Source organism: Hyperolius riggenbachi, chromosome 12 (genome assembly GCF_040937935.1).
Source record: "Hyperolius riggenbachi isolate aHypRig1 chromosome 12, aHypRig1.pri, whole genome shotgun sequence".
Taxonomy (NCBI): domain Eukaryota; kingdom Metazoa; phylum Chordata; class Amphibia; order Anura; family Hyperoliidae; genus Hyperolius; species Hyperolius riggenbachi.
Genome location: NC_090657.1, coordinates 199466065 through 199478470, shown reverse-complemented (window position 1 = coordinate 199478470; position 12406 = coordinate 199466065). Strand labels below are relative to the sequence as shown.

The 12406-nt window shown below is 44.9% G+C and overlaps 1 protein-coding gene across 10 annotated transcripts in view; it reads left to right on the top strand.

Annotated features, from left to right (window-relative positions):
• SULF2 (sulfatase 2) overlaps positions 1 to 12406 on the top strand; it is a 504100-nt gene that overhangs the window by 354132 nt on the left and 137562 nt on the right. For all 10 annotated transcript variants that reach the window (XM_068262650.1, XM_068262646.1, XM_068262649.1 and 7 more), the window contains one exon: positions 3352 to 3587. In XM_068262650.1, the coding sequence (XP_068118751.1) occupies positions 3410 to 3587 (178 nt within the window). In that variant the 5' untranslated portion in view covers positions 3352 to 3409. The remainder of the gene's footprint in view (positions 1 to 3351; positions 3588 to 12406) is intronic.

Below are 12406 nucleotides of genomic sequence, written 5' to 3'. Positions count from 1 at the left end.
TGTGGTTAATGGACTCTAAACTTTATTCCCATCCTTTAAATTTGGTATATTTCTTACTTTCAAATGTTGATATGAAGAAAAATGAACAAGAAAGGACCAGTGGGATTGAATTATAAAACAGCATGTTTTTGTTATGAAAGCTTTATGGTCTGAATGACTAGGGATCAGCCAGGGGTGTGGTCAGGGGTGTGGTCAGGGGCGTGGATTAAGTGTCCCTCTTTCTTATCTCAATACATTGGGAGGTATGCTTCATCTCATTCATTTCTGTGTTGCTTATCACAATGAAGTGCATGTTTAACAACATACAGTGGCTTGCAAAAGTATTCGGCTCCCTTGAAGTATTCCACATTTTGTCACATTACTGCCACAAACATGAATCAATTTTATTAGAATTCCATGTGAAAGACCAATACAAAATGGTGTACACTTGAGAAGTGGAACGAAAATCATACATTTACAGTACACACAAGACAGTCCGTGCACTGCTTGCTTAAGACAAGTTTATTATCCCATTGATTTTCATCAGCAGGTAGATTGACACATTGCAGTAACAGCTTAGGTTCATGTAGACATATTTTGGAACGTTCTGACCTGTGCCAAGGACGGGTGCGGGAAGGTGACCAGGGGGTGATAGGACTGCGCGACAGCCGTTTCGCGCCGGTGTGGCGCTTGTTCACGTGCAGAAGTCCTGGGGCCATCATACATTATTCCAAACATTTTTTACAAATCTATAACTGCAAAGTGGGGTGTGCATAATTATTCAGCTCCCTGAGTACTGACTACTTTGTAGAACCACCTTTTGCTGCAATTACAGCTGCCAGTCTTTTAGGGTATGTCTCTACCAGCTTTGCACATCTAGAGACTGAAATCCTTGCCCATTCTTCTTTGCAAAACAGCTCCAGCTCAGTCAGATTAGATGGACAGCGTTTGTGAACAGGAGTTTTCAGATCTTGCCACAGATTCTCGATTGGATTTAGATCTGGACTTTGACGGTGCCATTCTAACACATGGATATGTTTTGTTTTAAACCATTCCATTGTTGCCCTGGCTTTATGTTTAGTGTCATTGTCCTGCTGGAAGGTGAACCTCCGCCCCAGTCTCAAGTCTTTTGCAGACTCTAAGGTTTTCTTCCAAGATTGCCCTGCATTTGGCTCCATCCATCTTCCCATCAACTTTGACTAGCTTCCCTGTCCCTGCTGAAGAGAAGCAACCCCAGAGCATGATGCTGCCACCACCATATTTGACAGTGGGGATGGTGTGTTCTGAGTGATGTGCAGTGTTAGTTTTCTGCCACACATAGCGTTTTGCATTTTGGCCAAAAAGTTCCATTTTGGTCTCATCTGACCAGAGCACCTTCTTCCACATGTTTCCTGTGTCCCCCACACGGCATGTGGCAAACTCCAAACGAAACTTCTTATGCTTTTCTGTTAACAATGGCTTTCTTCTTGTCCCTCTTCCATAAGAGCCAACTTTGTGCAGTGCACGACTAATAGTTGTCCTATGGACAGATTCCCCCACCTGAGCTGTAGATCTCTGCAGCTCGTCCAGAGTCACCATGGGCCTCTTGACTGCATTTCTGATCATCGCTTTCCTTGTTCGGCCTGTGAGTTTAGGTGGACGGCCTTGTCTTGGTCGGTTACAGTTGTGCCATACTCCTTCCATTTCTGAATGATCACTTGAACAGTGCTCCGTGGGATGTTCAAGGCTTTGGAAATCTTTTTGTAGCTTAAACCTGCTTTAAATGTCTCAATAACTTGATCCCTGACCTGTCTTGTGTGTTCTTTGGACTTCATGGTGTTGTTGCTCCCAATATTCTCCTAGACAACCTCTGAGGCTGTCACAGAGCAGCTGTGTTTGTACTGACATTAGATTACACACAGGTGCACCTTATTTAGTCATTAGCACTCATTAGGCAATGTCTATGGGCAACTGACTGCACTCAGACCAAAGGGGGCTGAATAATTACGCACACCCCACTTTGCAGTTATTGATTTGTAAAAAATGTTTGGAATCATGTATGATCTTTATTCCACTTCTCACTTGTACACCACTTTGTGTTGGTCTTTCATGTGGAATTCCAATAAAATCGATTCATGTTTGTGGCAGTTATGTGACAAAATGTGGAAAACTTCAAGGGGGCCGAATACTTTTGCAAGCCACTGTACATATGCATTGTAACGTGCCTTATAATGGTAAAGCGCTCTTGTGCAGTGTGGGTGGGGAGACAACTGCTATCAGCTTAATTTGCTGCAGAAAAGCACCTGATTCTGGCACCCCCTTGCTTGATGAATCTTCCTGCTTTATTCTCATTTGAAACATCAAGCACAGCGTTACGGTAGATGGTTTTCCTCTCCAGCTTGTCATATCTGGGAAACTTGCGTGTGTGCAGCACTCATACATTGTCAGCTGTAAACGGAATGAGGAACCGGCTGCTTCCTCTTTCTGGCATGAAAATAACGTGTTGACCCTGAAAGTACATAGGGGGGTGTATAGGCTGTGCATAGCAATGGATTGTATGAACTTGATTACTCAGCGAAGCACAGAGGCCATTTGATTTCTGCTTATTTTGAGTCTCTGTGTTCCTTAAAGCTCAACTCCCGACATAAAACCCCCAACTACGTCCCCGGTTCAAATCCCAGCCAGGAATTATCTGTATGGAGTTTGTATGTTCTCCCCGTGTCTGTGTGGGTTTCCTCTGGGCACTCCGGTTTCCTCCCACATAAAAAAACATACCGATAGGTTAATTGGCTTTCCCCTAAAATTGGCCCTAGACTACAAAACATACACTACACAATACATACATAGACACAATACTATGGTAGGGATTCCATTGTGAACCCCTCTGAGGGACAGCTAGTGACAAGACCATATACTCCGTACAGCGCTGTGGAAGATGTCAGCACTATATAAATACTAAATAATAAAATAACAATAATAACTTTGCACATCTAGGTTAGATGACACTGATCACTGGTAAAACCATACTATTTAAATATAGAACAGATGGCAAAGATGAGAGTTCAAGTGAAGGAAAGTTTAATTTCAGGTTTGCTTAAAGGTTTTTGGCATTTTTTTAATATATATTTGAGCATCATGAGGCTTGCTGTGGTGGTACACTGTGTAAAAACATTATATTTTTGATGAGGCAGCCGGAGATTAGATGTTATTTATTTCTGTAGCTGAGTGCATCTACAGTATGTAGCCCAGCGAGCTGCACATGAGGTCTGCGGGAAGGAAGCCACAGTGGTGTTGTCACATTTAAGTGTCATGAAACGGAAGAGCACTTGTCTTGTTTTGCTGTGGCTCATTCTTGTCACGTTAAGTTTAACCCTTTGTGTATTTCCTCCTTAGGATTGCTGAGCTCCACACACAAGCCAAGAGGTAGAGGTGAGACGCTGCCCTGCACATCATGGCAAACCGGCCAGTGCTCCTTCTGGGGCTGCTGATGGTCATCCTGGCACCGGTCATCGAAGCCAATATCCCCATCCTGTCCAAACAGCGCCTGAAGGGAAGATTCCAGAGGGACCGCCGCAATATCCGCCCAAATATCATCCTTGTTCTGACAGATGACCAGGATGTGGAACTTGGTAAGTGTACTGTATTCACCACAACTGTGATGTTCTAGGGTGGACTGGTCCTTCTCTAGGAGAGTTATTTGCCCATGGGTCATCGGTTTCATTTTTGTGATGATGTGGTTATGAGAGAAAATAATGAGGTGGCAGCCATCATCACAGATGATTAAAGGATACCTGAAGTGACATGTGACATGATGAGAGAGACATGTGTATGTACAGTGCCTAGCATACAAATAACTGCTGTGTTCCTTTTTTTCTTTCTTTGCCTGAAAGAGTTAAATATCAGGTAAGTAAGTGGCTGACTCAGTCCTGACTCAGACAGGAAGTGACTACTGTGTAACCCTCACTGATAAGAAAGTCCAACTATAAAACACTTTCCTAGCAGAAAATGGCTTCTAAGAGCAAGAAAGAGATAAAAAGGGGAATTTCTTATCAGTCAGGGTCACACTGTAGTCACTTCCTGTCTGAGTCAGGACTGAGTCAGCCACTTACCTACCTGATATTTAACTTTCAGGCAGAGAAAGAAAAAAAGGAACACAGCACAGTTATTTGTGTGCTAGGCACTGTACATACACATGTCTATCTCATCATGTCACATGTCACTTCAGGTATCCTTTAAGCTTCCTGCAGAGTGGTCCACATCTTGTAAATTAGCAATAACTGAGACACAGGGTAGGCAGACATGATGGGTTGACCAGTCTAGGATTCGAAGTAGGGAGAATGGGATTTGAAGGAGGAAGCAAGGGAGTGACGAGGAATACGAATGAACGTGATGTGGAGTGCATTGACTATTGGCGGCAACATGGGTCATTTAACCCCGCCAGCCCCCCACCTCCGCCGCAGGAGCAAGCAAGTTGTGTATGTAATTTTGATTATGAACAGTGGACATATGCATAGCCCAACACTAATGATCATGCCTAGGAGAACTCATGGAGAAGGCTGTGATCAGTTTGGTCAGGTGATAGATATGTTAGTCTCTGATGTGCTACTCATGATCATGTGCTAAAGCAGGATGTGATCACAGCAGATTAGAGCTTTGCAAATCTATCAGCTGATCATCACTATTAACCATGTTTGTATCTGATAACATAGCCACATGCCTAGGCTTCATGAGCTGCATTTCCTCAATAGCTTTATTTCAACTTCAATAGCTGCATCTTGTATTCAATAAATGCCGTATTTTCCGGAATATAAGACGTTTTCTTCCCAAGAACTGGGGGGGGGGGGGGGGCAGCATGTCTTATATACATAGTGCCCAGGGAGCACCTACTGCATCCAGAGTCGTGCTCCTCTCCCCCTCACTCTAGTCCTCTTCATGTAGAAACGTTCCTCTTCTCCCCTTCTCTGCCTGCAGAAGCTCGCAATACATTGGTACACTACGGCCACCTGCAGCTATACAGATCCTCCGTACTGCCGGGCTAGCGCTAACCAGAAGTGTAGCATTAACCTCCCTGACCACTGTCCTCAGTACAAGTAACGTTGCCCATTAACGATACAATTCCCTAGAATGATCGATTGTCCAGTTTGATCGTTATGATCCATCAGAAACGATAATTTGGAACCACTAATGGAAGGAAAAGTACTAACAAATTTAATCAGATTAATGGAATCCATTCTCAAAACGGATTGATTCCATTAATCTGATAAAATTGGTTGGCAGTATTCCTTCCGTTAGTGGGCCCAAGCGATTGTTTCCAATCAGTCATAGCAATTGAATCAGATAATTGATCATCCAGGAGATTGTATCCTTAATGGACACCTTAATATTGTAGGGCTGGAGATCAGGTGTTGGGAATACCTGTTTCAGATTGGCCAAATAGATGCTCTGTTTATTCATTATGGCCTGGTGCACACCAAAAACCGCTAGCAGATCCGCAAAATGCTAGCAGATTTTGAAACGCTTTTTCTTCTTTTTCTGCAGCGTTTCAGCTAGCGTTTTGCGGTTTTGTGAAGCATTTTTGGTGTAGTAGATTTCATGTATTGTTACAGTAAAGCTGTTACTGAACAGCTACTGTAACAAAAAACGCCTGTCAAACCGCTCTGAAGTGCCGTTTTTCAGAGCGGTTTGCGGTTTTCCTATACTTATCATTGAGGCAGAAACGCATCCGCAATCCAAAATCTGCAGCAGCCCGGGAGTATGCGTTTCTGCAAAACGCCTCCCGCTCTGGTGTGCACCAGTCCATTGAAATACATTACCCTAGCGGATCCGCACCCGCAAGCAGATCGCAAAACTCAGCCGAACCGCTCTGGTGTGCACCAGGCCTATCAGCATTTGCTGGGCCTACTTATTATGACTGTGAAGATGAGCTCGTTGAGCTCTTTGCTTCCTCTATTCCTGCTGCTTCTATTGTGGATAATAACATTACCCATATTTTGTTTGCTTCTCTGCACTCTCTTTCCCTCATATCACAGCTCAAATTTATGTCTGGATGTAAATAAGAAATGGAATATTCTCAGCTGCCTGATTCTTACTCAGCACTTCCAGCCAGCAGCCTGCAAGTGATTGGCCACAAATCTCCATAAAGAGTGACAAATGTGCGGAAATTCTTGTTTTATTTTTTGCAGAAAAGCATATTTGGCTCTCTCCCCCCTTCCTGAATCCATCTGCATCTCCCGTGCCTCGGCATACATTAGCTGGCACATTAAAGCTCTTTAATACAGAGTTAGCGAGCCGTCAATTCCCCAGACAGCGATGTGCATCTACATACGCTTGTCAAACCTGCTAACGCCAGTGACGGAGCCGCCGTGTTCATTATGGAGGCTGGCGACGTTACAGCGATTTCATCCGTCAATTAGATGAGGTTCCTGGCTGTCTTGTGGTACCCCGGGGATCATTTGTTGTGCCTTATTTTCACAAAACTTCTCAAAATGTTTCCAGTGTGAGACTTGAGGCAGGGAACACCACAAAGATATTCACCGTCTCCAGATACCTTCGGTTGGAACATTCAACACCCACCACCACTTTATTTTTAAGTTTCTGTACATTGCTTTGGAAAACAAAAGTTTGCTTTCTTAAAACAGAAAGTATTTGTGATAATTCAGGATGGAGTGAGCTCTGAGATATCTCCCACAATGCATCACTGCTGAAATATGCAAATCACCCATTGTTGTCCCTGTAAGCTAGCCACTCCTCCAGATCTGCTGAAATGCAATGTTGTGTCAGCTTGTTAAATATACAGAGCCACAATAATCCAACCTGCATACAGACTGCTTCGGATTAGTTGATCTTCATCAGTACATGGTATGGATTAATGTGGCTCTATGGGGTAGGACTTGAAACACCCAGAGTTACAGAGTTCCCAGCAAGCTCATGGTGAACCAGAGCTCCTAGGAGTGTGTAAGGGGCTACAATGGACCAAAAAGCCCTCTTACCAAAATGCTATGGAAAACAAAGGTTTGCTTTCTTAAAACAGAAAGTATTTGCAATAATTCAGGTTGGAGTGAGCTCTGAGATGTGTCCCACAATGCATCACTGCTGTACATTGCTTGCAAGATAACATCTGCCCAAATGGATATGTATGGAGCAGGCCTGTTGAAGAACATTGTCCATCCATGTCCATCTGGTCATCCATTGTCAAATAACGTTATGCTATTGTGGAGAACAGGAAGAAGGTCGATGCCCAGGAATCTCTACCAGACACTCTGTAAGGGTGGGTGGTTGTCAGGCGGGGCCCTTTCTGGCCATGTTGGCCATGTGTGTGAGTGTGTGTGAGTGTGTGTGAGTGTGTGTGGAGGGGGGGGGGGGGGTTGGTTAAAGAAGTTATCAGGCATTTTTAATGAAATAAGTGCTACTTACCCGGGGCTTCCTCCAGCCCCACGCACCCAGCATGTCCCTCGCCGCAGCTCTGCAGTCAGCCATTCGCTGCCATTGCCTCCCAGTCCCCGGCGATGGCACCAGTCCGACCTGGATGTCGGCCTGTACTGCGCCTGTGCGAGCAGCACTGTCAATCACCGCCACTTGGACCGGAGTGTACTGCGCAGGCGCAGTAGTTCTGCGTCTGCACAGTACGCTCTGGTCCATGTGGCAGTGATTGACAGCGTCGCTCGCACAGGCGCAGTCGGCCTGACATCATCGCCTGGGGCTGGGAGGCAGTGGCAGCGAACAGCTGACTGCAGAGCTGCGGCGAGGGACATGCTGGGAGCTTGGGGCTGGACAAGCCCTGGGTAAGTAGCACTTAATTTCATAAAAGAAAAAAAGCCTGATAACTCCTTTAAGGTTAGGCATCAGACACAGACAGGCAGATTGTGCAGAGAAATGGGGTTAGGCATCAGGTACATAGTGTGTGTGTGTGTGTGTGTGTGTGTGTGTGTGTGTGTGTGTGTGTGTGTGTGTGTGTGTGTGTGTGTGTGTGTGTGTGTGTGTGTGTGTGTGTGTGTGTGTGTGTGTGTGTGTGTGTCTGGGGCTGTTAGTCATCACAATTTGAAGATTTGCACACGAGAAAGATATGGCTTTGGGCTGGGGATGCCTCTAGTTTGTGTTGTCCCCCCAGGCCAAAAGGTCCCAGTCCTCCCCTGCATGTGGTGGACCGAAAGTCATGCAAGTCTATGGCGACGTGTGTTTTAAAACAACGCTACAAGGTTTATGCTGAAAGAATGAAGCATATTTTAGCAATACACTTCCGCGCACGTCATCGATTCGGCCACAGAAAGTGGGTGTGTGTCACTTCCTGCTTGGCCTGCTGCCAGACGGGGATCACCGCGTATTAACAGGGGAATCACCAATGGTTATTTTCAGTGGTGCGGGCCCCGCAAATATGCAGTGGGAAACCGGCCAAAGGCAGGGGTCACACTTGCCAAAAATCGCGTATGTTTTTTGCAGTAGAGAAGAAAACTGTGCTCCACAGGGCCCCTGCACAATATGTGGATACATTGCAACTCACTTGTCCCAGCGTGCTGCTCCGTCCATGCTCCCCTCCTTATCCCCGCTAGCTGCCTCTTCTCCATGACCCGCCGCATGTCATTCCACACAACACTGAGGAGCGTCAGACAGCAGGTGTGAAGACCGAGGGAGCATGGATGGAGCGGCACACCAGGATAGGTGAGTTGCAGTGCTTCCACAAATCAAGCAGAAGCCCCCCAGGAGCACAGCAGTGTTGATTGTCGGTGCCCTGAGGAGTGTTATGCTATCAGGGACAACAAAAAGATGATTTGCATATTCAGCAGTGATGCATTGTGGGAGACCTCAGAGCTCACTCCAACGTTAATAATCACAAATACTTTCTGTTTTATGAAGGCAAACGTTTGTTTTTCTGACTGTAGAAAACAGAGACTTCTACAGTTGCACTGTATAGATGCAGTTGAGGGGGAGGCTATGACTGTATTTGCTGGGAGGGGATAGAGAGCCCAAGATTACCTTTGCCCTGGGGGTCCCATTGGGGTTTGAACAGCCCCAGCAGGGCAGTACGGTCTAACAGAGTGTGGCATCCCAATGCACTACCTGCAGTGTGTTACAGTGAAGCATACTTTTCATTGACTTCGATGCAATACGCAGATAACGTGTGGCACCGCTTTCCCATTCCAGTGCATTCCTGCAGTTACAAGGGACTGAATGCCCACTTTGAACCTCGCCTAACACTGTCAGCACTGATCAGTAAAGCAGTGGAATTTAAAGGACAACTGAAGTGAGAGGGATATGGCGGCTGCCATATTTACTTCCTCTTAACCAATACCAGTTGCCTGGCTGTCCTGCTGATCCTCTGCCTCTAATACTTTTAGCAATAGACCCTGAACAAGCATGTAGCAGATCAGGTGTGTCTGACATTATTGTCAAATCTGCCAAGATTAGCTGCATGCTCCTTTCTGGTGTGATTCAGACACTGCCAGGGCCGGGCCGAGGCATAGGCTGAAAAGGCTCCAGCCTCAGGGCGCAGTGTAGGAGGGGGCGCACAATTCATTCAGTTGTCATTCTTAATTGTGTATGAAGCAGAAAGAAATAAGAAAAGGGGATACATAGCAGTGACTGCAAGCCAGATAACTAGATATTAAGTGTTTGGGAGGTTGTGGGCCCTGTGGCCCACTTAGTCTAATAGCAATCAGTGTGTGACGGCTGGGGTGGGAGGGATGGAGGGGCGCACTTTGGTGTCTCAGCCTTGGGTGCTGGAGGACCTTGTCCCTGCTCTGACACTGCTGCAGCGAAACAGATCAGTAGGATAGCCAGGTGACTGGTATTGTTTGTGGTAGCCTCCGTTGAAGCGCTGTTTTGCGTGAAACGGCTGTCAGGCATCCAGTGCCCTGCACCCACCACCACCCACGCCTCTTCTCACATGGTATGTGCACCACCAATTGCAGCTTTTATTGATGTTGTATTATATGAACCGTTTTGATATCTCAGCAATAAGTTGAACATTCACAGCAGTGCCAGCTTTCCATCTACCTTTATTTGCTTGAACTGGTATTGTTTAAAAGGAAATAAATATCCCAGCCTCCATATTCTTCTCACTACAGTTGTCCATTAAGGATGATTTGCCGAAAAATCCACTACAGTGACACTTTAAGCCTTTTATACCATCCATAGGCTTGCACACACCTTGCATACTGATGGCAATGCGGTAAAAGCTTAGCTGTCTATCCGTGGACCTTTACATACCTTGAATGCTATCCCCCTGGGTTCTCTTCTTTGTTTATGGTATTGATTAGCGAGGCGTAAAGATGACATTTGGGAACATTGGCTCATCCAGCACTTTGCCGGCTTCTTGCCCGGCAGGTTGTACTGATTAAATATTAGTCGGTGTTTCTGGAGGTTTAAATATTTAACGGTGGCCTAGTTGCAGAGGGCTATGGGGAGGGCCTGGGATGGCAGTGTTGTCAGTCCACATTAGCTGGCTGCCTGAATTAGATCATATGTTTTGGTGTGGTTGATGGTGGTGTTGTGAGGTTTTATGAACAGCAGTTAGTGATCTCCTGGGGACGCTGTGCACATTGTTTTGTGTCTGCACAGATGCTGCTGTCATTGCCAGACAGTCAGTTCCAATGTCGTGTTGGAGAAACACTGGTGTATTCCTGCGGCGCTGCTAATGGCTGCCCCGCATAATAATGAGCCCGTCTATACCATATAACAGCAGCAGCGGCAGATTGTGCTGGAAGCAGGCTGTAAACTTGCTTTTTACAAGGCCATTTCCGTGTGAGCACCGTTTAAGTGGCTGGCCTACGCAGGAAGGTCTTTTTGTCTTATTCAGTAAAATTGCTTTGTGCATTATCAGACAGAGTTGCAGAAGCAACACCCTATTAGCAATGATATCGATTAAAGGCAGAGTCCTGGACAACAAAAAAGATTAAAACCGTATTACAGTCAAATCATCCCCTGTGCTCCAATAGATTGAGGCTTGTGCACAAGTGCAATTAATGTTGCCCTTAATGATCGTTTATGGATCATAAGGGCACCACTGTGGGAAATTAGTGTGGTTCAGAATTAAATCTTTTGGAAATCGATCTAAATGCATTATTGGACCATTAGATCCAATGCAACTCTATGGGCCATCGAACTGCTGCCAGCAGCAGATCAACCTAGATTTTTCATCCTGTCAGATAGATGATATTGATCAAAATAGCAGTAGCTGTGGCCACTGTATCCCCTCCACCCCCCATTTCTTTCCTTTATACCCAGACAGTGCTCAATGTGTGCAAATTACCACTGACACAGATATCTAGCCAACATTTAACCACAGTGACCAGCTAAAAAGTGACCTCAGCACATTCTGGGCAAGAGAGATGTTTGTGCAGACTTGCCTGACTCAAGACTCAACAAGGATTAGCAACAGATGTATGCCAACTTGGTATAAGAGCTGGCAGCAGGGACAGCTGGGACTGCAAAACAACTACAAATTATTATTGTGATGTATTCCTATTAGGCTGACATTTAGATTGATTTAAGATTGAAATGCTTACATTGCTTACAAGCAACATGTTCAGTGGAAACGTAAGGAGGGATCACAGGTGGTGTATGAGCGAGTGATGTCCTGGTACATTGGAAATAAAAAAAAGACAATGTGCTGCCTTGGAGGATTGATACATTTTATTGCGAGACAGCTGTACCCGTTCAGGACTATCAGTGGAGACACCCATACCTATCATCTTGGCTGAGTTTTCTCTAGGTTATGTAAAATACTTTAGCCACATGGTTTAACCACTTGAGAACCAAGGGCTTTCTACCCCTTAAGGACCGGCCACTTTTTTTCCATTCAGACCACTGCAGCTTTCACGGTTTATTGCTCGCTCATACAACCTACCACCTAAATGAATTTTGTCTCCTTTTCTTGTCACTAATAAAGCTTTCTTTTGGTGCTATTTGATTGCTCCTGCGATTTTTACTTTTTATTATATTCATCAAAAAAGACATGAATTTTGGCAAAAAAATGATTTTTTTAACTTTCTGTGCTGACATTTTTCAAATAAAGTAAAATTTCTGTATACATGCAGCGCGAAAAATGTGGACAAACATGTTTTGGATAAAAAAACACCCCATTCAGTGTATATTTATTGGTTTGGGTAAAAGTTATAGCGTTTACAAACTATGGTGCAAAAAGTGAATTTTCCCATTTTCAAGCATTTCTGACTTTTCTGACCACCTGTCATGTTTCATGAGGGGCTAGAATTCCAGGATAGTATAAATACCCCCCAAATGACCCCATTTTGGAAAGAAGACATCCCAAAGTATTCACTGAGAGGCATAATGAGTTCATAGAAGATATTATTTTTTGTCACAAGTAAGCGGAAAATGACACTTTGTGACCAAAAAAAAAAAAAACAAAGTTTCCATTTCTTCTAACTTGCGACAAAAAAAAATGAAATCTGCCACGGACTCACCATGCCCCTCTCTAAATACCTTGAAGGGT